This window comes from Lepisma saccharinum, chromosome 3 (assembly GCF_977018435.1).
Source record: "Lepisma saccharinum chromosome 3, izLepSacc3.1, whole genome shotgun sequence".
NCBI classification, from domain to species: domain Eukaryota; kingdom Metazoa; phylum Arthropoda; class Insecta; order Zygentoma; family Lepismatidae; genus Lepisma; species Lepisma saccharinum.
The window spans coordinates 56,479,514-56,503,174 of record NC_139231.1 but is presented as its reverse complement, the minus strand read 5'-3'; the positions used below and the strand labels follow the sequence as shown (position 1 = coordinate 56,503,174).

At 36.3% G+C, this 23,661-nt stretch overlaps 1 protein-coding gene across 7 annotated transcripts in view; it reads left to right on the top strand.

The window, feature by feature from the left end:
* The window catches only part of alt (SMC superfamily domain-containing protein aluminum tubes), a 233,372-nt gene that overhangs the window by 105,412 nt on the left and 104,299 nt on the right, over positions 1-23,661 (top strand). For 6 of the 7 annotated variants that reach the window (XM_083118594.1, XM_083118600.1, XM_083118598.1 and 3 more), the window contains exons 2-4: positions 1,753-2,127; positions 9,878-10,033; positions 13,043-13,355. In XM_083118594.1, the coding sequence (XP_082974720.1) occupies positions 1,771-2,127; positions 9,878-10,033; positions 13,043-13,355 (826 nt within the window). In that variant the 5' untranslated portion in view covers positions 1,753-1,770. The remainder of the gene's footprint in view (positions 1-1,752; positions 2,128-9,877; positions 10,034-13,042; positions 13,356-23,661) is intronic. The other variant, XM_083118597.1, reaches the window with a different exon arrangement.

Here is a 23,661-nt window from a genome sequence, read left to right as displayed (position 1 = left end):
GGGAAGCAATTTTATTACGGTTGAATATTGCTAAACATTGCTCCGAATCATCAAAACGTTGTTGCTTTTGATCGATTGTGAGCACGCGCGGCACCCATTTTGCACACAGCTTTCGCATGTTCAAATATTCATGCACAATATGTCCAACACGTTCCTTTGATATTTTTAAAGTCTCAGCTATCTCGATCAACTTCACTTTACGATCATTTAAAATTATTTTGTGGACTTTTTTGATGTTTTCGTCAGTAACAGCCTCTTTGGGGCGTCCACTGCGTGCATCGTCTTCGATGCTCATTTCGCCTCGTTTAAATTTAGCAAACCACTTCTCAACGGTTGATTTTCCTGGTGCAGAGTCCGAATAATGTTTATCAAGCCAAGCCTTGGCTTCAACAGTATTTTTTTTTTTTCGCCAAAAAGCAATGCTTTATTAACACACGAAATTCTTTTTTATCCATTTTTTCACAATAACAAAAGCTGCTTCACTCACAATGCTATATCTCACGAACTAATTATCCGGCAGCTGTGAAATTTATACACGTATCTTTTGAAGGTTAGTACTAAGTAAAAATCACATGGATTTAATTCTAGTAACGCCATCTATGAGTCAGCCTACAAACTTTTCAGCCCAACTGTTATGTAATGTTGATGAAGAATGATTCATTTTAAAAACAAATATATTTAGTAAACTTGAACATAAGCCACACTCCATTTTCCATCAAATTTTGGGTTGACAGAAGAGTGGCCTATACATGTGTAAATGTAATATATCATTTATTGTGTACAGTTTTGTAAGTTTCTATTCAAAGTACTGTTCTGAAGAAAACATCTTTTGAGATTTCGCATGAAAGTGATAAGTGACATGTTTCCTGGCATCCAAGTGACATGCCGCTTGAAGATGAACCTTAAGGAACAATTCACTTCAGTAACGAGGCACAGTTCAAATGTTGTTTGTCGGACATGCATTACGAATATTTTTTTCTGCACTGGAGAGAGAAGTGTCTACTAAGGTACCTGCAGTTTGAGGGGGTATCACTTGCTACTTTGACATTGACCACCTGTGCAGTAAAGCATGTTTACCTGCAAACAACAATAGTCTACATTCTGCATGTATACAATGTAATCTGTGTAAACCACATGCCAACCAGCATAGGGTTATTTTACAATTTGACACACACACAGATCATGTACTTCGTAGAAATTTAAGTGAGAAATACAGTCTCGACCAAGACTAAAACCCAGGTTTCTGGCACACTGTGCCATTGCTCTATGAGCTAACAAGCTAACTCTAGTTTTTTCTCATTTTGTTTGCTTCCGAGACCCAGGTTTGAGTCCTAGTTGAGTTTGCATTTTTCAGTTATATTTCTACAAAGCGTAGAACTAACAGTAGGCATAGAACTTTTATTGTACTTAATTGTTGTCAAATTAAAATGTATGAACATGATCGAAAATGGCACTTTTCCTTCAAAACAGCTTTGTAATTAGTTTACATTTTCTATGTAGACTGCAAGCCAGTGTAATCGAAATGTAGGCAATGCATGTAGTCATGGAATACATCACTGTTCCTGCATCTCATTTCACTCGTCAGATTTCACTTCTGCACGTGAAATCTCCTTAATACCACATTGAAGTGTTTTAATATATGAATTTTGATGACACAGTGTGTATATTTTGTTCATTACAAAATATTTTAACTTTTGTTGTTATCGTTTGAGCCATTTTCTTACATTCTGAACTTATTCCTTTTCTTTGCAGCATTTTTTGTTACAAGGAATGGATTTCCAGACAGGGTTGATATGTGGAGGAATCTTTGTTGTCTCTGCCATTGTGCTGTTAGTCATATCCGTGTTCGGGGTGAGAGAGAAGACCTATGAAGAAGCAATCGCCGAGCAGCGGAAGATGTCAGAAGAGCATCTTCTACTAAGCAGAGGAAAAGAGAAAGTCAAAGAGAAAAAGCAAAAGAAATCTAACAAAAAACTCAAAGATAAATCCGTGGAACGTGAGAAATGTGAGCAGGGTTCTGGCACACCACCTGTGAGTCCGTCAGCAGTTCCCTCTTCGACCATGGAAAAAGTGAAAGTTGACTTTGAGGAGCCGGAAGCTGAAGTTGTAAGTGATCGACCTCCTCAGGTAGATATCAAATGATTTTAATCTGTAAGCTGCCTGCCAGAGGGTAAAATGTCTATACCTCCTTTTACCCTCATAGCATTCTTGTTGTTATGCAGTAGATATTTCTTGGTTTGATTTCTTGCGTGTGATACTAATGTGCAATTTGCCCAATCTTTATTCAGTGGGATTAACTTTCTCATTTGATGTAGTGCATGCAACCAGCATGTTACTCGGTAGAAGGAGCAGCATGAAATAAAATGCAGTGCCAGTATTTTTATTATTGGTAGCAGTAGTATGCGAGTGTGGCCCCATATGTGTTATTTAACACCTATTACAAAGAAATCACTTGTTTTTACAATGACCACATGTTAATGAGGAATCCAGTTGTACCTGGTATTGTGCTTCTCACATTTTCTGATGATTATGGTTATGGATCAAATGAAAGAACAACATATTTATTGTTGAAAATGCTGACTAAACCTGTTGGAAACACAGCTCATTTCTTTTCAGTAGTAAAAAATATTTTTTTTAAAAAAATTTCAACTTTGTCTAAAAAAGATCAATATGTCATTTGCAAAGTTTCACTAAAATGTCCTCCAACTCCTCATGCTGATAGAACAGAATACTTTTCTTTTTTTTCTTTTACTTTTGCTCATTCTTTGTTGACTCATGCTTCTATAAAATCACAGACAAAAATTGAACAAGCATCATAGTTTCTGTGGCAACATCTCAGTGTATTTCTAACAGTCCTTTCATCACACCATTGAGAAAACTGATGAAACTTTTCCACAAAACAGACTACTTGCTGAATCGCAATATGCACAGAACACATTGAAGTGGCTACCTGACATTGGGTTGCCCTGTCGACATGTTCTTCAGGTAGATGAAAGGAGTAAAATTGTGCAGTTATAGAATTTGGAAATGAACAGATGAGAGAGAGTCACCGCAACTAGCCATAAGTGGCAGAGTGTGACGTAAAATAACATAATTTGTTTATTCAGTTACATAGTTGTGCAATGCCTGATAAATAAACAACCGGCACAATGATCTAGTGAGTGTAGAAAAGAATCTTCTGATCCCAATCACTTGTATTGCCACTTTGACTATGGAAGTTAAGTGTAAGTTGATCAATGTAACCCTCTGCTGTCTTTGTGTCATAGTTTTGTAGAATTTCATTTCACTGAAGTGTAGTATAATGAATTGATCTAGCTTTGTGCCTTAAATAACCACTAACATGCATATTAGCTTGAAAAAAATATTCTTGTTTCTCCTTAATATGCTTTAAGAGCAAATATTAACTCTTCTGTGGTCAGTTTTTAGTCTTTCTTCATTTGCTTCCTTCTTTTTGTTATGCTTAGTGTATTTCTGCAGAGGAACTTGTGTAAAATGGAAGCTTCAAGATTGAAGTATGTCTAAAGATACAATGGCTAATGCTGTCACATTGTAACTAAGGGCTCCCAGTTCTGTTTTAAGAAAGGTGTCCTAAATTTTTTGTGAATATATAGATTCAGATAAACCTATAGGCCTAGCCCAAACCACGAAAAATGGTTGCAGATGCAGTGTTTCTCATGTCCTGCCAGTTTTGGCAACTTAGCATATGTAAAACTATAAATATTTATACCCATTGCACTCAAGATGACCAGTAGCATTACGCCACAAATAAATTGAAGGTTAGTTTTTCTGTTATTACTAAAGGAAGGACTTCAGATCAGTTCTAACAAAAAAAAAAAAAAAAAAAATCTCATGTGGTTATGTTGACATATAATATCAAGCGACATTTTACCTGTTCCGAACAAGTGTTCTCGGGTTACCAGCCAGGTTAAGTCGATGTTGGCTTCCAACGTTTCGAGCGCATACATTCCTCTTATCATCAGGGAATATGGAAGAGGAGACCAGTGTAGGGTTAAATATATGTCTATTATGGGGCGTAGTTTAGGCTCTGTCTTCTTATTGGGTTGCTCTGGATCCTGGTGTTCTTATTGACTGGAGCTTTGTTTTTATGGAGGAGCAAGTTCCAGGGGTGACTGAGCTGGAGTCCCACGTCCCTGTTGAGATTGGTGCTTTCCCATTGTATGACTATGGCTACTTTGACTTGCTGGTCCCCGTAACTGGCACATTTGGCTATTATTTTAATGTTGGTAAATAAAACCCTGTGTCCTTCTGTGATGTTGCACTGATGTTCATTGCATCTTTGTTCAATTGTGCATCATGTTTGGCCTATATGGTGTCCCACACTCGCATGGTATACAGTATACTCCTGGGACCCGGAGCTCCAGATTATCCTTGACTGAGCAGAGAAGGGGTTTGATCTTGAGTGGTGGTCTGTGGATGGTCTTTACTCAGTGTCTTGCAAGAATTCTACTCAATTTGCCAGAGGTGTGCCCAATAAAAGGTAAAACTGTTGTAGTGGGATGTTTTTCTGTGTTGCTGCCAGCAGCGGGGGGTGTCTGTGTGGTGAAGAAACCACATCCCCATTGTCTGCCGGTCTGGGTGGTGAAGAATCTGCCCTTTTTAGGACCACACTGTTGTCCAGGGTCGGTTTGCGCTGAGATGTCACTGCCTTGTTGATTGCTCTGTTGATGTCACTGATGTTGTAGCCATTCTGTTGTAGCGTAGTTCTAAGATGGTTTAGTTCAGAATGTAGGTTTTCTTCGTCCGAAATGTTTACTGCTCTGTGGGCTATTGTGTTTAGAACCGTAAGACGTTAAGCCTTGTGGTGGAAACTGTGGGAATTAAGGTAGAGGTTGGTGTGAGTGGGTTTTCTATATACACAGGGTGGCGACAGACCTGGAAAACTGGGAAAAGTCGGGGAATTTTGTCTTGATTTACTTTTTTTTTTATGCGATAGAATGGATTGTCATGCGTTCGCTTTGAAAGATGTATGAAGCACTACATGGGAACAGGAAATCTTGTTGCTAAGTCTGAGCATCAACTTTTAGGTCTGTTTTATGCACAACACAATTACAGTGCCAGAAACTAGTGATGGGAGGTGGGGAGGAGAGAGAGAGAGAAATTTCCGGAGAGACAGAAAAAATGATAAGCCTCTAAATATTACGTGCAAAATGCATTGAATTATCATTTTTTCTTGTCTGTATGGTAGTAGTAAGGGGACAGGACTGTCAACAAATAGAGGGGATGGAGGGGGGAGCATACCACTGTGGCAATTGTTGGCATTTTTAACCAATTTTAAGAACTGTACTTAAACAAAGAAAAAAATACCTTAAAATCTAACATTCTTGTATTTTTTTATACTTATAGGGAAACAAAATGTGCCATATTTGTGTGTATAGAACGTGCAAGTTTTGCAACATTTTTATCCAATAGAAAACTATAATGCAGTTTATACATGGAAAAATTCTGATATACACATTAAATCACATATTTCCCATGATTTTTTAACTTCTATCAGAACAATTTGCCCCACAGAGCAAAGTGGTGGGGTTCTGACAGGAGATAAGAGTGTGTCTCTACCGCCACAGGGGAGTCGTAAGATCAGCATTTGTAGAGCGAGAAATAATGGAAAATTACTTCCTTAAAAATCGGTTCGAACATTTCAAACTGTCACGAAAATATGTAGACAATGTGACCTACAATTGAAAATGATAGTTTAAAAGCACAATGGAAGTGTACGTTTTGGTATATTTGCCAGGAAAATGTTATAATATAAATACACAAATTTTGGAAGAAAAAATAATAATAATGATGCCAATTTTTGGTGCCAACATATCGGTATCTGTCATGTGAGATTGATTGATTGATTTAGAATGTTGGGTGCACCGCCAAGTATGGCCATTATGCACCCTTCAGTATACACAGTGCGGCAATTTGAAATTGAGACTGATACTGTAAAAATAAACAATTGTTCATAGAAAGTTACTTACCTGGAATCATTCAAAGTAAGACCCTCCTGTATCCCCATATCATTGTGCCCTGCCTATCAGTGGAAGGATTGCTGGAATTCGTTTTGTGTAATGCTGTTTAAAATCCTTGTCATAGCACTCTTGATGGTCGGTACGTCATCAAAGTACAAACCTTTGAGTGCAGATTTTAGTTTAGGCAAATAGAAAATAATAACACAGGGTCAGATTTGCTGAATAGGCAGGATGTGACAATATACGGATTCCCTTTTGGGTCAAAAAGTCCTTCTCAATCACAGCCTTGTGACTTGGGGCATTGTCATGAAGCAGACATCAGCTGCCATCATCCCGATACTCGGGCATCACATGTGTTATTCTTTGCATCAAACGTTTCATAACCTCAAGATAAAATACAGCAGTAAAAGTCTGTCTGTAATTTCGGTCTTTAGGAATGATTGTTCTAATTTTCTGAACAAATTCCGGTATTCTCACCATCCTTGCTGCACCGGATACTCATTATGTTCAATTGAATCCCATCCTTCATTGAAACACCTGTGCCATTCAAATACATGCGTACGGGATAAACAATTGTCCCCATACACTTTGCTGCAACATGTGAATTGTTTCCATAGCAGCTTTACCCAGGCATGCACAAAACATGATGTTTGCTCTTTGTTCCATGTTAAAATCACAATGCACTTTCATGACACGTGCCCACACTCAACAATGCCACATGTGGCAATGTCACCCAAGGTTACCCCTAACTTGTTCCCATCACAGAATGCTTGCACAGTGGTGCCACCTACAGAGGGAAAAAAGTCAGTCTCAATTTCAAATTGCCGCACTGTGTATATCGGGAAAAATCCCCTTATCTAAAACCATTATCTTAAAATTAAAAAATGGTATGGAAAATAACTTCCAAGGTATCAAACTCTCACAAAGAGACCTAAAATTTGAAACAGTACTTTAAAAACACCATGAAAGTATAAATTTAGGTATATTCCCCAGAAATGCACTAAAATGAAAATGTGAGGGGGGAGAGAATGGCACCAATTTAGAAAAAATAACGAAAAATCAAGATCCCTACCGGTTAGGCATAAATAAAACAAGAATATCAGTAGTAATTTATTTTACTTAGTTTATAATTGTCAGGGAAAAATGTAAATTTCGTCCTGGAAAACCTGGAAAAGTCGGGGAATTTCATTTCTGCTTGTTTGTAGCCACCCTGATACACTATGTCCGAGTGTTCCATCTGGTTTTTGGCAGATTAGAAGGTCCAGGAAAGGGAGGCAGCCTCTATCTCCATAGTAAACTTGATGTTTGAATGGTGGTTGTTAAGGAATTTCAGGAAACTGTAAAGCCGGTCGTCCATGTGGCCAAACAACGAGTGTGTCATCCACATATCTGTAGAAGCAGGTTGGCAGATGCGGCGTGTCCTTCAGGGCTTCGTATATTTAACCCTACACTGGCCTTCTTTTCCATATTCCCTGATGATGAGAGCAATGTATACTCGAAACGTTGGAAGCCAACATCAACTTAACTGAGCTGGTAACCCAAGAACACTTGTTTGAATCATGTCGCCAGGAAATCTACAATTCCAATTTTGTCTGTTGCCACATACTTTCTCTGCACTTGCTTAGAACTGAAAATATGTAAGTTGGAACACAATCAAAGGAATACAAATCAGTGTATTGGTTTATCAGTAAAATTAACAACATTTTTTGCCAGTCTGATATATTTATAAATACCCTGTAACTGAATGCAAAATCTTGCTATTTTGTTATAATTTTTATGAATGTAAATACACAGTTGCTTATTCAAACGTGAAACCACTTTCAGTCATTTGGTTACTTACTTAAAGAGGTTAATGAACCATTCATGTTCTATGAAAAAAGATTACACCTCTATATTCAAATTGGTAGAATATTTGTGTATGTAGATTTTATATCTGCAATTTATTGGCATTAGCAAGAAGAGAAAAGTTTACATATGAATAGCGGCACACACCTAGGAATCAAGTTTTACTAACAAGGAAGATTAAAAACTTCCTGTAGTAAGAAACCTAACTTCAGAAATCCATACACAGTTTGTTTCCCTATGTGACACCACATTGCAGTCACCTGCATAAATCCATGAATTAAGGTGGTGAATGAAGCATTAACATTCTATATGGGTAATTGCAGTTGGTAGAATATATGTTATCCATATCGTTAATTTTTTTAGCACTTTATATCGATATCAGCAGAAATTTCATTCAGGCCCATCTCTAATTATTATGTTTTGGTATGTACCTGCGGCATGTACATATTTAGAAATACTACTTAGTATTCAAGCTAACAGGATTGTGCTACATGCGACACTCATAATGAGCAATCACATCACATGTAGCTTACAAATGTTGTGGAAGTGCCTAATAAGCGATTGCTGTTTCTTTTCACTTGCATATTTTTTCATGCTGTTCCTTCTGTCTTAATTATGTTGAGAACTGTATGTTATTTCATGAATTTTCTGTGTGTTGGTGCAAATTTGAAAGAAAGTAAGCTTAAGAAATGAGAAATAACAGGTTAAATTTTTATAAAATTGAAAAAGTATGGTTACCAAGATAATTTTTGTTGTCAGTCGCTGAGTTTTATGCAGTTTGAGGGGAGGATTGATGAGTATTAGGATGACCCCTTCCCACCATTGTTTTCATGCTTGTTTACAATTTCACATTTTAGTAACAAGAATTGTAATTGACATATGGAAGCATACTTTGGTTCATATGATGCATCAACTCAATTTTTTTTTTGTATGAAGTTCACTTCGACACATGCACTACTGTTTGCACATACAATACTTACATGGTGTTTCAACTTTGTCCATACTTGCTGTAGCTTGTACAAAAGAAGTCCAGGAGTGTAATACCAGAGGACCTAGGAGGCCAGGCAATCAGACCAGCTCTACCGATCCAACATGCTTGAAAAGTCTCCAGGACATTTCTTATTATCCTGGCCCAATGTGGTGGTGCACAGTCTTGCTGGAGAAGGACTGCAAACATTTAAGAAAGGTCCAATAATGCAGTGAACTAGCAAATATCGTCACACGTTAACTCCCACCTCACAGTATGTGGATTGGTTGATTCCCTGATGCAAACATTATGTTTGTTGACTTTTCTGCACACATGAAGAGGGATACCATCAGAAAACACCAGCTTGTTTAGACAATTGTTGTCCTCTCCAAACATGCAAGAATGCCCTCAGCATATGTTTGGTCTTATCATCAGGTTTAATCCCATACCTTTACAAATTAAGGCATTTTAGGAGTATGTTGTGTGTTGTTGTATGAGGAATTTTCTACTCTTGTAAGGTCCTCCGAAGAGACTTTTGTGGCAAATGCTGGAAAGATACTCATTTGCATTTAATATGCTCACTGTAGGGCAGCTTACATGATGCTTCACATCCTTGCATGAAGTTCATGTATCACTTTCATATGGCTGAATGAGAGAGTGGTGTCTTCCTGTTCTGTATCTTGAAGTTTCTCTGCACCTAGTTTCAGTAAATATGTAACACACTGTGTTTTCGTGCAGGTGCCATTTTCAAATTATACTGCTCCTTAATTATACAGGTCCTTAAAGATCTGAAATGAAAAAAAATTTTGAGTTAATGCATCATATGAATTCAGTTATCTTTTGCATGTCAATTGCGATTCATGCTAGTACAGTATGAAGTTGTAAACAACAATTCACTATTCTATGTGTAGTTGTGTGTGTGTGTGTTAAGAGTGTGAACAAAATGGTGAAATGCATTTTTAGGTGGGAATTTATTAATCCGTTACATGTGTTACCAATTGTACACTACCCGGTAAGCAACATGATTTCTTACGTGATATTTCACCTAGAAAAAAAATTACAAGTTTTTTCCCTATTTTTTGTGCAGGAGGATAATAAAAAGAAAAAGAAAAAGGAGAGGATGAAACCAATCTTACTGAATAAAGATGAACAGTGTCCTACAGTGGAGAGTGATACTCACGCAGTCAATCGCTTTGAGCAAATCCAACCAAAAGATGACCTAATAATGAAACGAAGGCAGAGTGTAAGTTCATATTAACTATGATTTAATTCATTTTGCACATTGCTGATTTTAAAGGGTAAACTATGACACTTTCTTGAGTGTTTGCACAACTACCATTCCACAATAAGAAAAATAAAGTATAGAGGAAACAACAGATATACATCAACAACAGGAACTGGCTTAGTGTTGTTCGGATGGTGCCACATGCACTTGTAGTAAGATTTATCTGTACCGTTTATGACCAAACATCTTTCAGTTTGCTGTCATTCCCCATGTATCCTATTTTATTTAAATTTTTAATCATTTTACCTTGCACCCTACTTTCAACCCATTCGTTGATTATATAAACTGCTGGAATACGTAGTGAAAGTTCTGGAAATAGGACTTCTTTTGAAATTTTGAGACAGGAATTGCATGTATTTTCTCATGAGTTCATAAGTAATGTAATGGAAGTTGTTACTTTCTGGTAATTGTGTTAGTACTGTGTTGCCAGGATTGATTCAACAACTGTAATAGTACTTAGTGGTTCTTAATCTGTGATTTACAGACCCTCGACAGACTTTTCCATGGTGTCCATGAAGTCTTGGAAGTAATATTACCAGCCTTTCCTCCATGCCACTAAGGCACTGTGGGGTGTGTACTTTCTATGGCTCAGTTAAAGTCCCTTAATCTCTCTATATTGTTTGTAATGTGTAACTTGCATAAAGTAGCAGTAACATTATTTTTGAAAGAGTTTTAAAGTTCCTTATAAAATTCGAGCTGAACTGCTACCACTTTAAACCGACATTGATACCAATGACAATGCTTTTACCAATTCCGATACTTCAAAATTGTAACATATCAAAGTAGTTGCCGGCCCCCATGGCAGAGTGGTTAGCACATCACTCTACGATTCCGGGGGTCCCGGGTTTGAATCGTGGCCTTGGGCATGGATGTTTGTGAGTATCCATTCATCAATTTCATCATATTACTCATCCCCATCTTCGCAAATTAGCCAAAAAGTGGCACGAGAAGCGAAGTAAAATTAATCGATATCAAAGTAGTTCAGAATATTTATCAATTATTTTTTTTCATTGGAATTATATTGTATAAATATACCAAAGTGTTGCTTTAAAATATCCATAACTTCACATGATATAAGCATTTTATTACAAAATCCATTTCTCCCCCAATATTTTTTGCATAAGTAGTTTGTATAATTTTCAGGATATCCAGACTAACTGATACTTTCTGATACCTATACATTGTTATCCACTGATATCTTGCAAAGCACAGAATTAGGAGTTACAAGCCACAGTGAGTGATTAAGTATGCTGAAAGATTGACTCATGATCCAGCCATTGAAGTTTCTGGTTTGGTTGTACTGTTACAATTTGGTACCATACTGTAGATGGTAACACTGTTGAGTTGCCTGGAAGGATTCTTATTTAAGTTGTAAATGGAAATGGTAATTTGACAAGCTCTGTTGTTACACTATAACAATTAGCATAGCTTGAAAATTCAGGGGACTTCCATATCCAAGTAAAGTATAAGTATTCCTTTGGTTTAAAAAAACATCTTAATCCTGCCATTGTACTTGGATACATGTTACCTACATCTGATGATAAAATTCTGTACTACTAGCATAAAATTGATATTTTCAAACCCATCAAATTCTGCACAGAATAGAATGGTACCAATTACAAAATCTGAATTTAGAAAGCTTGAGCTTTACACTATGTTATCAGCATCACAAAAAGACTAATGTGCAGATATGTACCATAAGAAGATGCTAGCCAGATTTAACTTCCTGGTGTAAATAGGTTTTAAGCTTTTAACCTGTTTTGAACCCCTAACCAGGGTGGACAAAAATCGTGATTTTTGTTTAAAAAAAAACCCAACATTTTTGATGATTTTTTTTTACAAAACACACTTAATATTGCTTGTATGGTTTTTGGCACCATACGTATAGATACGTGATTTTTTTTTTATATAGAAAGGTGTTTTCTAGTAAACATGAAATCACCCAGAGCAGGTTGCTTCATAGTCATGAATTCGCTTCATATTTTTTTTACTGATAGATACTTGGTCTAATATGACCCCCATATATAATATTAGACTTGTCCAACAAATATTTTGAAAGTTATAAATTTTTTAAAATTTGAAGATTTTCATAAATTGGGTGGACGAACGAACGCACCATGTGACACACATCATGTCATATCTCGGAAACTATGTGGAGTATTTTGATGATTTAGGTATAGTTCGAGAGCAGAAGAACAGTCCTAACAGAAAATATCTATATTACCACTCTTACCTACCCAGAAAGTAGAAAAATCTGTAAATAAAGTAATATGTTGTGATGAAAAAACACTCCACTTTGGGTAATTGTTTGATAGGGTTTTACTACAATGAAAATTGTTACACAGCATAATAAATACATGTCAAACATATTAAAAAATCAGGAAGGTAATATTTTTCATAGTAATATTTTTCCTAGTAAAAATATCACAGGTTTCAGTATAGGGCATATGAACCAATTTTCCACTGGCATACAGCTATATTTTTGACAAATGGCCCTAAAATGCTCACAAATTACCACTAGTATGAGTACACAAAATATTGTTAGAAATGTTGAATAAGTGAGAGAAGCATTACTTTGATGTTCATCCATTTTTAGTTCACAGAAATTGTACAAAGACCAGAATTTTTGTCCAGAATGCATATGGGTCAGTCCATACAGTGTGTTCCAGCATTGGTTGACCACTTCTAAAATTTTCAATATTTTTGTTGTACTAACACACATGCAGGGGTAGTTCAAAGCATGCATTATTTTTCTAAAACTTGACTTTGTTTAAAAATGCTGGCAATTTTTTTTTTGTTTCATGACTTCGGGTATTTTTGGCCTTCGCTGACAGTTGCAATAATTATGATAGCTCAGCTAAGAAAATTGATTGAAAGCTGTGGTAAAAAAAATGTTTTCAGTACATTTTACTAATCACGATTTCACGTATGGAAGCATATTAATAATGATTTTTTCCTTCCTTGCAGAGAGAGTTGCAGCTGGAAGATTTGAAAATCAGTGAAAGTGTTCTTAAACAAGCTGCCATACCTCCTTCAATACCTGAAGCCGGCAAAGACAAAGCAGAGGGAGGAGAACAGGCACGCTCTTCTCCTTCACCCTCAGAGGAGAAAGCAAAGACCCCCGAGAAAGGTGCAAAGGCCGAGAAGGTGGAGAAGATGGAAAAGGCAGTTGCCTCCCAGCAGCAGGCAGCCGCCCCCTCAGTCTCGCAACCAACTGCAACCACACCAGCAAAGCAGGGGAAGAAGAAGAAGAGTGAGCTGGCAACCTTGCAGCAGATGAGTGAGTACAATGTTATTTATTACTTCTAATTGAAGTACCAATCTGATTTTTAGTAGTGCTTCCCTGGTAATGCCGCCCCCTTGTAATCAAGGGTTCCCAGGTTTGATAACCAGTGGAGGCACATAGTGGTTTGGATACTACTTTAAACTGTAAGTCCAGAAAGCAAAACTCAGGCAGTCGATTTTTAGTAGTGCTGGGCTGATAGTGTCTTATAGCTATTAGTCAGTACTTTTGCCTAATCACAGTATCCTACAGAGTATACAAAATACAAACTATTACAGACTTTCCAATTACTTCGAGTATATGGAAATTTCAGAACATCATTTCCTCGTAATCAGGAGGCACATAGGGCTTCGGATTCCACTTCAAACTGTAGGTCCAGTCCCGATTAGCATGTCTGTGTATAAAGTGGACTTAAAATCAAACTCAAATAAATCAAACCTGGAAATTTCAGGAAATTTAACCTGTCAGTGAAGAACTCCTGAAAAAGTCTGAGAATTTGTCACCAACATGTAATAATTTTCACACTTTGCACAGATGGATGAGGAATACATTTGAAATACTGAAAATTATTTTGGATGGAAGTTTGAAGAAACTAATTTGAGAGTTTTAAAGGCATAGAAAATGACATTTGTGAGAAACTATCTTGAAAGTAGATTGTATATTTTCTTCAAGCTGTCTCCTGCAGCTGGAGCCACTGCTTTTATATTGTTAGGTAAGCAGCGTTGTAATATCTTAAAACATTTCAGAGTGGCCAAAAAATGCATTTCAAAATGCCTGGAAATCCTTGAAAAGTAGTCATTTGATTTGTCAAAATGAGTGGGGTCTCTGTGTCATGGAATTCAAACATCTTGGTATGTGTAGAAAAATGCATAATTTTAATTAATTCTGAGCCAATATTGTGTGTCAGAGTGGATTTCATGATAAAATTACAGTTATTTTATTATTATGATTCCTTTATCTGTGAGAATCTATGAATATGTTCAGCAAAATACTTGTAGGGCTGTTATCTAGACATATGACAAGGCTGATTTTTGATGTGTGGATTTTGTTCAGAATTGGCACATTGGAACCAGTAATGGAATGCTTTGCTTCAGTAATGGAATGCTTTGCTTTGACAAGAGGCAGCAGCAACTAACTGACGGAAGATTTTTTCAAATTTAAACAAGATATATTAAAGTTTATGGTTCAATCACTGTACATTTAGCTCTTCATGTTTTAAACAAACTCACTATTTTCTGAGTACTTCTACAATTCTACACAGGCAAACATAAAAATAGCCCAGTTCTGCCAGCCTATGGAGCAATATTTTATGATGCTACTTGCAGGAAAGTAACTGTTCAGCACAGAGCATTTGTCTTGAACTGTGGCTGGTTTAGTTCTGCTAACCCATGGCAAAGTGAAAGTTTCAGAAATCGTATTGGTTGCATAACCTCCTCTGTTCTTATTGCCTTTTACATGCATTTAATGGCTATTAGGATATGATCCATTTGCCAGAATATATCATAGAACACCACCACTCTAACATTTGGTAAGAAATTCTAATTTCTTATAAATAATTCTATATTGTGGGAAAGGTAGATTTCTGTTATTTTTAATTTGTTCCTGAGAATGTATGATGATGCGAATAGTATTTCAATTTGTAAGTATAACATAAAAATACATTACCTGACAACTTTTAATCATTTAATGGGAAGCCAATTAGGTTGCAATTCTACAGTGGATAATCTACATAATTCCAAAACTAGTGTATTCCTTCAAGTCTGTGAATGTGTTATTGGGTTATTTAAGTGTAGTAGGACCTAAAGGAAATTGGTAACGATGTAAAAGATTGGATTGATCTTTCCCAGGATAGGGACAGATGGAACTTTGGGTTTAAGAAAGCTGAAGAGTTAGTTAAGTGTCCTAGGATTTCCATGATATTTGTTGAAGAGAATATCTTAACCTTTAACCTGCCGAGCGGGTTTTAGAAAGTAACCCCTCTTTGGCCGCAGCCTTTGTGTGCGATTTTTAAATTTTTACACTTATTTCAGAAAAAAACATATCTCGAAGACTAGTTGAGCAATCTACTACGGCTAACTTTTGTTTTGCAGCTAAAACATCAGGGCATGCAACCGTGGAGAAATCAAAACGCCAAAGCCAATAAGAGGTGTTGGGTGGGCCGTGGCCCCCAACTTTCAATGAAAAAAATCATAAAACTGTGGAGTTTTTTCACATATTCTATAATGTAATGAACCCAGGAACAAGAAATGACTTTCATTCGGTTGAGAAAGGACCATTCTTTGAAAATAAGGCTAAAGTTTGTCTCCCCTTCTCAAAATAGCAGGGGAAGAGGGGGCAAAGTCCCTATTTTTATGATTTTTCATTGAAAGTTGTGGCCCGTGCCCCACGCAACCCCTCTTATTGCCTTTGGCATTTTAATTTCTGCACGGTTGCATGCCCCGATGTTCTAGCTGCAAATCAAAAGTTACCCGAAGTAGATTGGTCAAATAGTCTAAGAGTTATAACATTTTCGTCAAATAAGTGTACGAATTTAAAATTTGCACCATCTTCCATACATAACTTTGGAGTCTGAGGGGAGGGGGGTCCTGGGTGGGTGGGTTTTCTTCCACATGACTTTTCAAAGTTTTATCTGAACATCTGTCAGTGTTTACAACCTCACATACTAGTATGAAGTTCTTAAAAGCACATGAATTCTTTAATCAGCACGATGGTCCCGTGGGACCATCGGTGGACTAGGCCTACATTGTTGATGGTCCCGTAGGGGTCCATTGGCTGATTAACCCTTTCGAGGCAGAGCCTCCAGATGACAAAAGTAACTGAAGGACGGTTGACGAATATTTCGGCAAATACATATCTTCATAATAAATGTACAATAAACAGGAAACCGAATAAGAAAAAAACACTGAATCTTTTTGGCTTTAATCTCCAAGCATCCACCTCACATCTGCCATCATCGCCAGGTAGACTCTGACGTCATTGTCGTGTTGCCAGGCAGATTGTTAAGACACAACAAAAGCCCTCATGTTTTTCAAGGCTTTACAAGTTAAAGGGCTCTGTCTTTCAAGTTCTAAACAAGCGTCATTTCTACGCAGTAAATTTGGCTCTGGAAGGAAGAAAGGATTAGAGCTTTGTTTGTCCTGTGTTTTCCACTTGGCAACAGGCAGGAAGTGGGAGGGGGAGGAAGCCTTTCTGTATAGCGTTATTCGAGAGTGCTTTTCGCAGCATCTGTGCTGCACAGGTGGCTACAGTCTTCGGGGGAGGGGAGAGGCGTGGGTGAAATGTAATACGCACTTGCAGGCAAGGAGTTTGGCTGCAAAAATCATTCTCTTGTTATTGGGCTATGAACGTGAGTGTTTTTGTAACCTTGTCTTGAGAAGAAAGTGTCTTTTGTGATGGCATCTCTTCAGTCAGGAGAAATTTGTGACTTGTTGGAGGAGGGGTTTGACACGGGGGAAGATACAGAAGTTTAAGATATACAGGGTGGTTCAGAAGATGATATAAGGGTGTGGCAGAAGATGATCAAGAAGAACCAGAAGAGGAAGGGGGGAAGATGAAGAAGAGTTAGAGGAGAATGAAAAAGTGGTGATGCGAGTTCAGTGCAGTGGGAAGAAGTGAAGGGGGGGGCAAATGTTTTCCTTTCTCTGGACAGCCAGGTGTAAGAGTTCGTGCCCTTGCGAAGAATCCTACTCCTTTTCAAGCTTTCAGTTCAGGTCGATGGGCAAATTTCTGATGGAGTTTCCGGTCAGTTGTGATAAACATTCTCCTTGATCTTGAGTTTTCTTCTTCTTTTTTTTAAAAAAGTTACTATTTGTATTATCGTTTTGATAGTATGTATTCACCATTACATAACTTGGGGCAATCAGCGACAAGTGGTGGTTTGCCCAGATCGATGAGTGCTACCGAATGGGAGCTAACCAAACTTTAAAAAAAAAAAAATTTAAAAAAATGAAAAAATAATTGAAATTCCTCTGTCTGTTGCTTCCAAAAATGGGTACACATCGACATGTTTACCTTACCGAACGAAAGCCTTGGAAATTCTGAATAAAACGAGCCCTCGTTGGCATTTATCGTGTTATTATAACTTTTTTTAAAAACATTTTCCAACATGTTACATTTTGCTTAGAATGAGCCCCAGAATTTCCATGCATGACAAATATTTAGTCATCCGCCTCGAAAGGGTTAAAGGTTAACCAGGTCAGTTCAATGCTATTTTCCCGGTTTCAGCTGCATCTTCACAACATTTGCCAATTTGAAGGCATTTGAATGTGTATGTGTGATAGGCTATTGAGATCGTTGTGGATAGTGTAAATAGTGGATAGGTCGATAATGACAATCACATTTTATAGTACCGTTAATATGTTTTAGATTAGTACAGACTATGACAACTTGCATCTACAAGATAGTAAATTGTGGTCGTAAATAACCTTACCTCAGTTAGAAGAGCATGATGCTGATCTCAGGATCTTGGTAGTAAGATGTCGCCACTGTCCCCCTTTCCAAAATCAGCAATGCACAGAATTTTGACATAAAAATCTTCTTTTATCATATTTTTTCCACTGACTGCTACAGAAGCCCTTCTGAATTCGCACATATGGACTCAACTCTTTACACCAACACACACACAAGAAAAATGCTACATTGTTATCTTTCCTCTGTTTTCTCATATCCACTCTAGCAATGATAGAAAGGAGCTACGTAAAACAGACAACAATTTGTATTTGCTAATCTGTAGCAATGCCAAGAAAAGGAAAACAGGAAGAAAGGAAAATAAATTTTGTCTAAATGTGTCTTTGATTTATGCCACAAACCTGAAGTTATATGCTTGAAAATTACACAAATTCTTGGAACATTACGAGATATTAAAAGTTGAAAATCATTCTGGAATACATGTTTCTGCGTTATTAAAGATAATCAAATTTAGATTTAAATGAATTTCAGTTCAGAGGATTTGGCTTTGAAGATTTGAAAAGCAATTGTACTTTATGGGCTGAAGTTCTTTTAAGTTCACATTGGGCAAGAGATACTAATTGAGATTGTGAGCAGGGTCTGGTACATTATACTTTTCGATCAATATCTCCCTGTTGTAACTTTCTTATCCATGGAATATTAAACTCTATTTTTTTTTTTTCAAACACCCCTTACTAAGTACTCTTTATTCTGTAAATATCAAATTTTTATTAGGTTCCCATCAGAGATATTGGGGCTCAAATTTTGACAAAATGAAAAACTAGCATTTTCAAAACTATAACTAAAAGAAAAAAACAGTAACAGAGCGTAAATATTTTCTGCTAAAACTTTGGATGTATATCTTTCTTCTAAAAAAAACATATAGATCTGATATTATGGTTCCTTCCTGCTGAAAAAAATCTTGATATTTGTTGAAAAGCAAATATCAGTTTTGACCCTAAATTAAAGCCATTTGCAATAGAGATGGTAATAAAATGTACAGGACATAAAATGTAGCTTGAAATGTACTGAAATTAATGTTTTTTACACCAGCTTTCTATCATATTTCTTAGCCGAGTTATCAAATTTATCACAACTGTGTGTAAAGGCCATAACTGCCAGAAGACATGAAACAAAAATAGCCACCATTTTAAAACAAAGTCATATAAGGAAGGCAGAATGGCTGTTTTGAGCTACCCTTGCATAAGGGTTACAACAGCAAAGAAATGATTTTTTAAAGAAAATGATCAAGAAAACAGTGCTTGCTCATTTGGTACGGATGGACCCAAAAGTACTTTTTTCAATTTGATTTTTCCATCCAAAAAGTTGCATTTAACAGTTTTGATGAAGGATCAAAAAGGTTATTAGCCAAATCATTTATCTGGCTTAAAGTTTTGAAATTTTGGTAAAATTGCACTAAATTGAGGAATTTTTCTCCCATCTTTGGTGGCACCATTGAGTTTTAACAGATCAATTCATACATAATTACATCAATCCCAATGGGGATCCCCCCCCTCACACATCGCACAAATAGATCAGCTCTGGTGAGACTGTGGGAGTCCAGATGGTACGGTAGTGTGGCAAAGTAAGTAGCCGGGTGTGCACTGTGGTCATTCTCTGCCCCCCCCCCCCCTTTTGCACACTGCACACACCCAGCTACCTATTTTGCCTCACTGCACTACCATCTGCACTCTCACAGTCTTACTGGCACTGAAATTTCTTGCACTATTTCTGTCAATTTCTCCAAGTTTTTAGAACTGACTGTGATTTGTAAAAGGCATGAAACACACCAAAAGGTCTAAATAAGGAGAAAACACATCAACCTATGCATGAATCAGCTAGTTACAACCCACAAGGTGCCACCAAAGACTGGGGGAAAATTCCAGTTCAGTGCAGTTTTGAAAAAATTTCAAAACTTTAAGTTAGGATAGTAACATGAAGTTAAGGATTTTCCTAATAACATTTTTTATCCTTCATCAGGACTACCAAAGGCAAATTTTTGGAGGTATCGGAAAACTCTATTTTTAAAAAAAAACTTTTTGTTGGACTTAATCTTGCAATGTTAATAGGAATCAATACATTGTATATGCATTGGAGAAGTTTAGCTCCAGACATAAAATATCTTGATTTATTTCCTCATTTATAGTTTGCTAATGTATAAATATCTGATATACATAAAAGTAACAAATTATTCCTTGATATATATGTATTTAAAAGGCAGGATTTCTTTCTGCTGCCATTGTACTTGCTGAGAATTACCCAGAACTTTAGTGCTTAATAACTATTTGAAAGCACTGTTGATGATTCATGTTAAGCAGAGGTTTTCTGCATGCTGTTGTGTGTTTACATATATCAAAAAGACATGGAACCCTAAAGTTGTGCTTCCTTCCATTTCATATGGGTGAAGATTATGAATGTACTATTGAATGGAAATTTTAATTGTGTGTTATAATTATCATTTTGAAATCAAATTGCATTTTTTTTCACCATTATAACACCTAAATGTCATTTTATAGAAATATGTATCTAGCATTTATTTATGATGAGTTTTAATATGGAACTTCAGTCAACACTAGTATTCTTATATGATGCCATTGTTATTCCTGCATCTATTGTACCATTGGCTTATTTATTGTGTGTATTTAATTGTCAATGTTGTAACGAAATGCTGTGGTATATTTGTAATAGCATTACAAATAACATTTCAAATAGCTGTGGTATTAACCATTGGCCAGATAATTGTGAATCAGTAACACATTAACTCGGATAATGCTTTTAACATTTTTATATTTGTATTTTTCTTGCTTGGTTTAGTGAGAAATTAATTGTTTTAGGTTTCTATGAAAAAAAATATTCATGTCATGTGGCAAAGCATGGATTCTTAAACCAATTGAAACTCCTTTCAAAAGTTGATGTGGTTGTGGAATCTGTAAGAAAAATGACTTGCAGTAGTTTTGTAATATAGAATGAGCTCTAACACTGAAGAAACAAAATCTCTCACCACAAATGCAGATTAAAAATTTTCATTGTGATAAAATGTAAAGGTTGAATGAATCTTCTGGATGTGCTGCATTTTTTTTTTTTATGGTTTCTAGAGTTCTCAAAGATGAAAGTATATATATGTACCAGTGCACAGAGCTTATTTAACTGTCTCTAGAAACATGTTGGAGACCTATTGAACTTGCTTGGACTAATTTGTATCTGTGTAACTGGTTCAGTTCTCCATAAATATGTAGGGAGGTCCATCTGCTCTGGCATGATTATCAGGAAAGGATCATCTTTCTGAAATGGCAACGGATAGCAAGATACAACTCGTAAACATTATGGAAGCAAAAGGCATAAATTCAATTTGCACATACAATTAAGGAAAAATTAAATTTTCACCTACACATATATTGTTAATAATGTCCTTATACCTTGCACCACCAACATAATTATATAGTACGTAAACACTTTTGAAAATAAATCCAATTGTAGCACTTCTGTTTTTATTTTTTCATTTCATTATAATATGCTGACTGTGTAAGACATTAGGTGATAAAGAAGGATCTTTTATACAGGAATCCAAGAATAAAGACTTGTATATTTCAACCACAATAGATAAGCTGTTGTTGAAATAACTACCAGAGAAACTGAAAATTTTGGGTGAGCTATTTGCAGCATATCTGAAATAGACATTGTAAGATAGTTTAAAGCTGCAAATTTATTTGATGGCCAAGTTCGTAGAACACTTGCACATAATACCAGTTCTAATTTTCACAATCTTTGTTATTTTAATACAATTTAAAATATTTTGTGAAAATGAAGGAAATAAAAAAATGTGGATGTAAAAGAATTGGTTTAGTGAGATTTTTAAAAAAGTATAGTTATTATTGAATATTTCGCTGTTTTCACAATTCTGATTTAGTTTGAGAATTTACTAAGCTCTGCTAACATGTCAATTCTGCTTAATTGTGTGCATTGCTTATGTGTTATAAACGCTTGTTAATTATGACACAATATACTGTATTAAGCCGCCTTGTATTGGAAAATGCATTTTTTATTCACAATTTAATTTTATAAACAGCACATTCCTTGTTTTTACAAGATGTGACATTTCACAGACTGTTTCAACAACATACGTAATTCACAACACCGGATTATACTTCCAAGTCCATTTGGTCTAACTAGGTGACTTAAAATCATCACTTGTAATAAGATAAAATATGCTATTTATAATATTAAATAGTGAATAAACATGTCAGTTATCACTAAGTAATAAAGACCAGTTTTGTACTTACTTTGTTCTCTAGCTTTCAGCACATCATGTGGCTTCCTCAGGAAATAAAACAAATAGTTAAGATTTCAGACATGGGAAGGTAAGTTAAAGTTAAAAAGATGATAAAAAGATAAAAGTCAGTGCAGTGCCCTGGCATTCCTTCCTTCCTACTCCATGTTAGACAGTAAGTTGCCAGCCAGGCATGGAGTAGGAAGGAGTGACAGGACACTGCAGTGTCTTTTATCTTTTTATCATCATTTTAACCTTTTTTTTACCTTAACTTACCTTCCCATGTCTTAAATCTTGACTATTCTTGTCCTCTCTCTCCTGAGGAAGCTACATGATGTGGTGAAAGTTAGAGAACAAAGTAAGTACATGCCAAAACTGGTCTTTATAACTTAGTGAAATGATGGCAGGTGGTGTAAGTTATGCCATATCAATTATATTTACAATGCATTAATTTTCTATGTTACCAAGTGCAATTTGTAAGAAAATATTAATACATACTAACAAGTTTATGGGTAATGATGTTTGTAGTGTATAGTGTTAAGGTGCTTTCATGTTGGCAAGTGTTTACATGCAAATTTGGAAGGAATACGAACCAAAAGGTTTATCCTGCTGCAGCAGCTCCTGCCAGGATCTGTCGTCTGCCAGCCATAGTTGCCAAATATTTTTTGTGCAAACATTCCAACTGACTGTGCTGTTGCAAGAGTCCTTTCAAAGGGCAAGCAAATGATTTCAATGAGTTATTTAAGCCCTTAGAAGGCAAATTCCAAGATATGAGTTCAAATTCCTTTTCTCTTGTCATCTGACATATCTGTCCCATGTGTGTCGGTTGGCTTCCCCTCCTGTCTGCTATGAATGTGGCAACCAAGTATTCAAATTCTCATCATATAGGGAATCTCAAGCTCTTGCTGGCAGAGAACAAAGCATGTGCTGTTTCCAACATTTCTCGTAATGGGTGGAAGCATTCACATGATGATGGGAGTGGTACCAGAATAAACCTTCGGAGGTATAAATAATACCTTCACCTTGTAGTGATGGAGAAAGTAACATTTCTGTACACATGGTATCCTAAAAGAGCAGTGTCAATTAAGGGTTTTTGAAAATGAAATTCTTAAAAAAAATATTAGGACCTAAAGGAGAAGAAGAAACCGATTAGTGGAGAAGGCTACATAATTCTGAATTGCATAATATACAGTGGAACCTCAATTTTATGTTTATCAGGGGACCAAGATGAATAAACTTAAAATGCGGGAAAATGTAAAATCGAAGCAAATTTATATAACACTTTGCTATGTTGTGACCATCAAGATTGAATGTATAATGAGGGAAAATGTAAAATCTGGGAATGTAGAATCGGGGTTGCACTGTATATACTAGAATAATTAAATAAGGAAAACATGGGTGGGCCATGTGGGATGTATGAGTAAGGAAAGAAAGTGTTTACAAGATCTCTGTTGCAAAACCTGGTGTTAAGAAAACTAAGGGAAGGTTAAGGCAAAGACGTAAGGGCAATAGTGGCATGGAAGTGAAGGAAACTGGCATGTGTAACGTTCCGCTTTGTTGCCAGATACTGGGCCCGAGGGAAAACCGCAA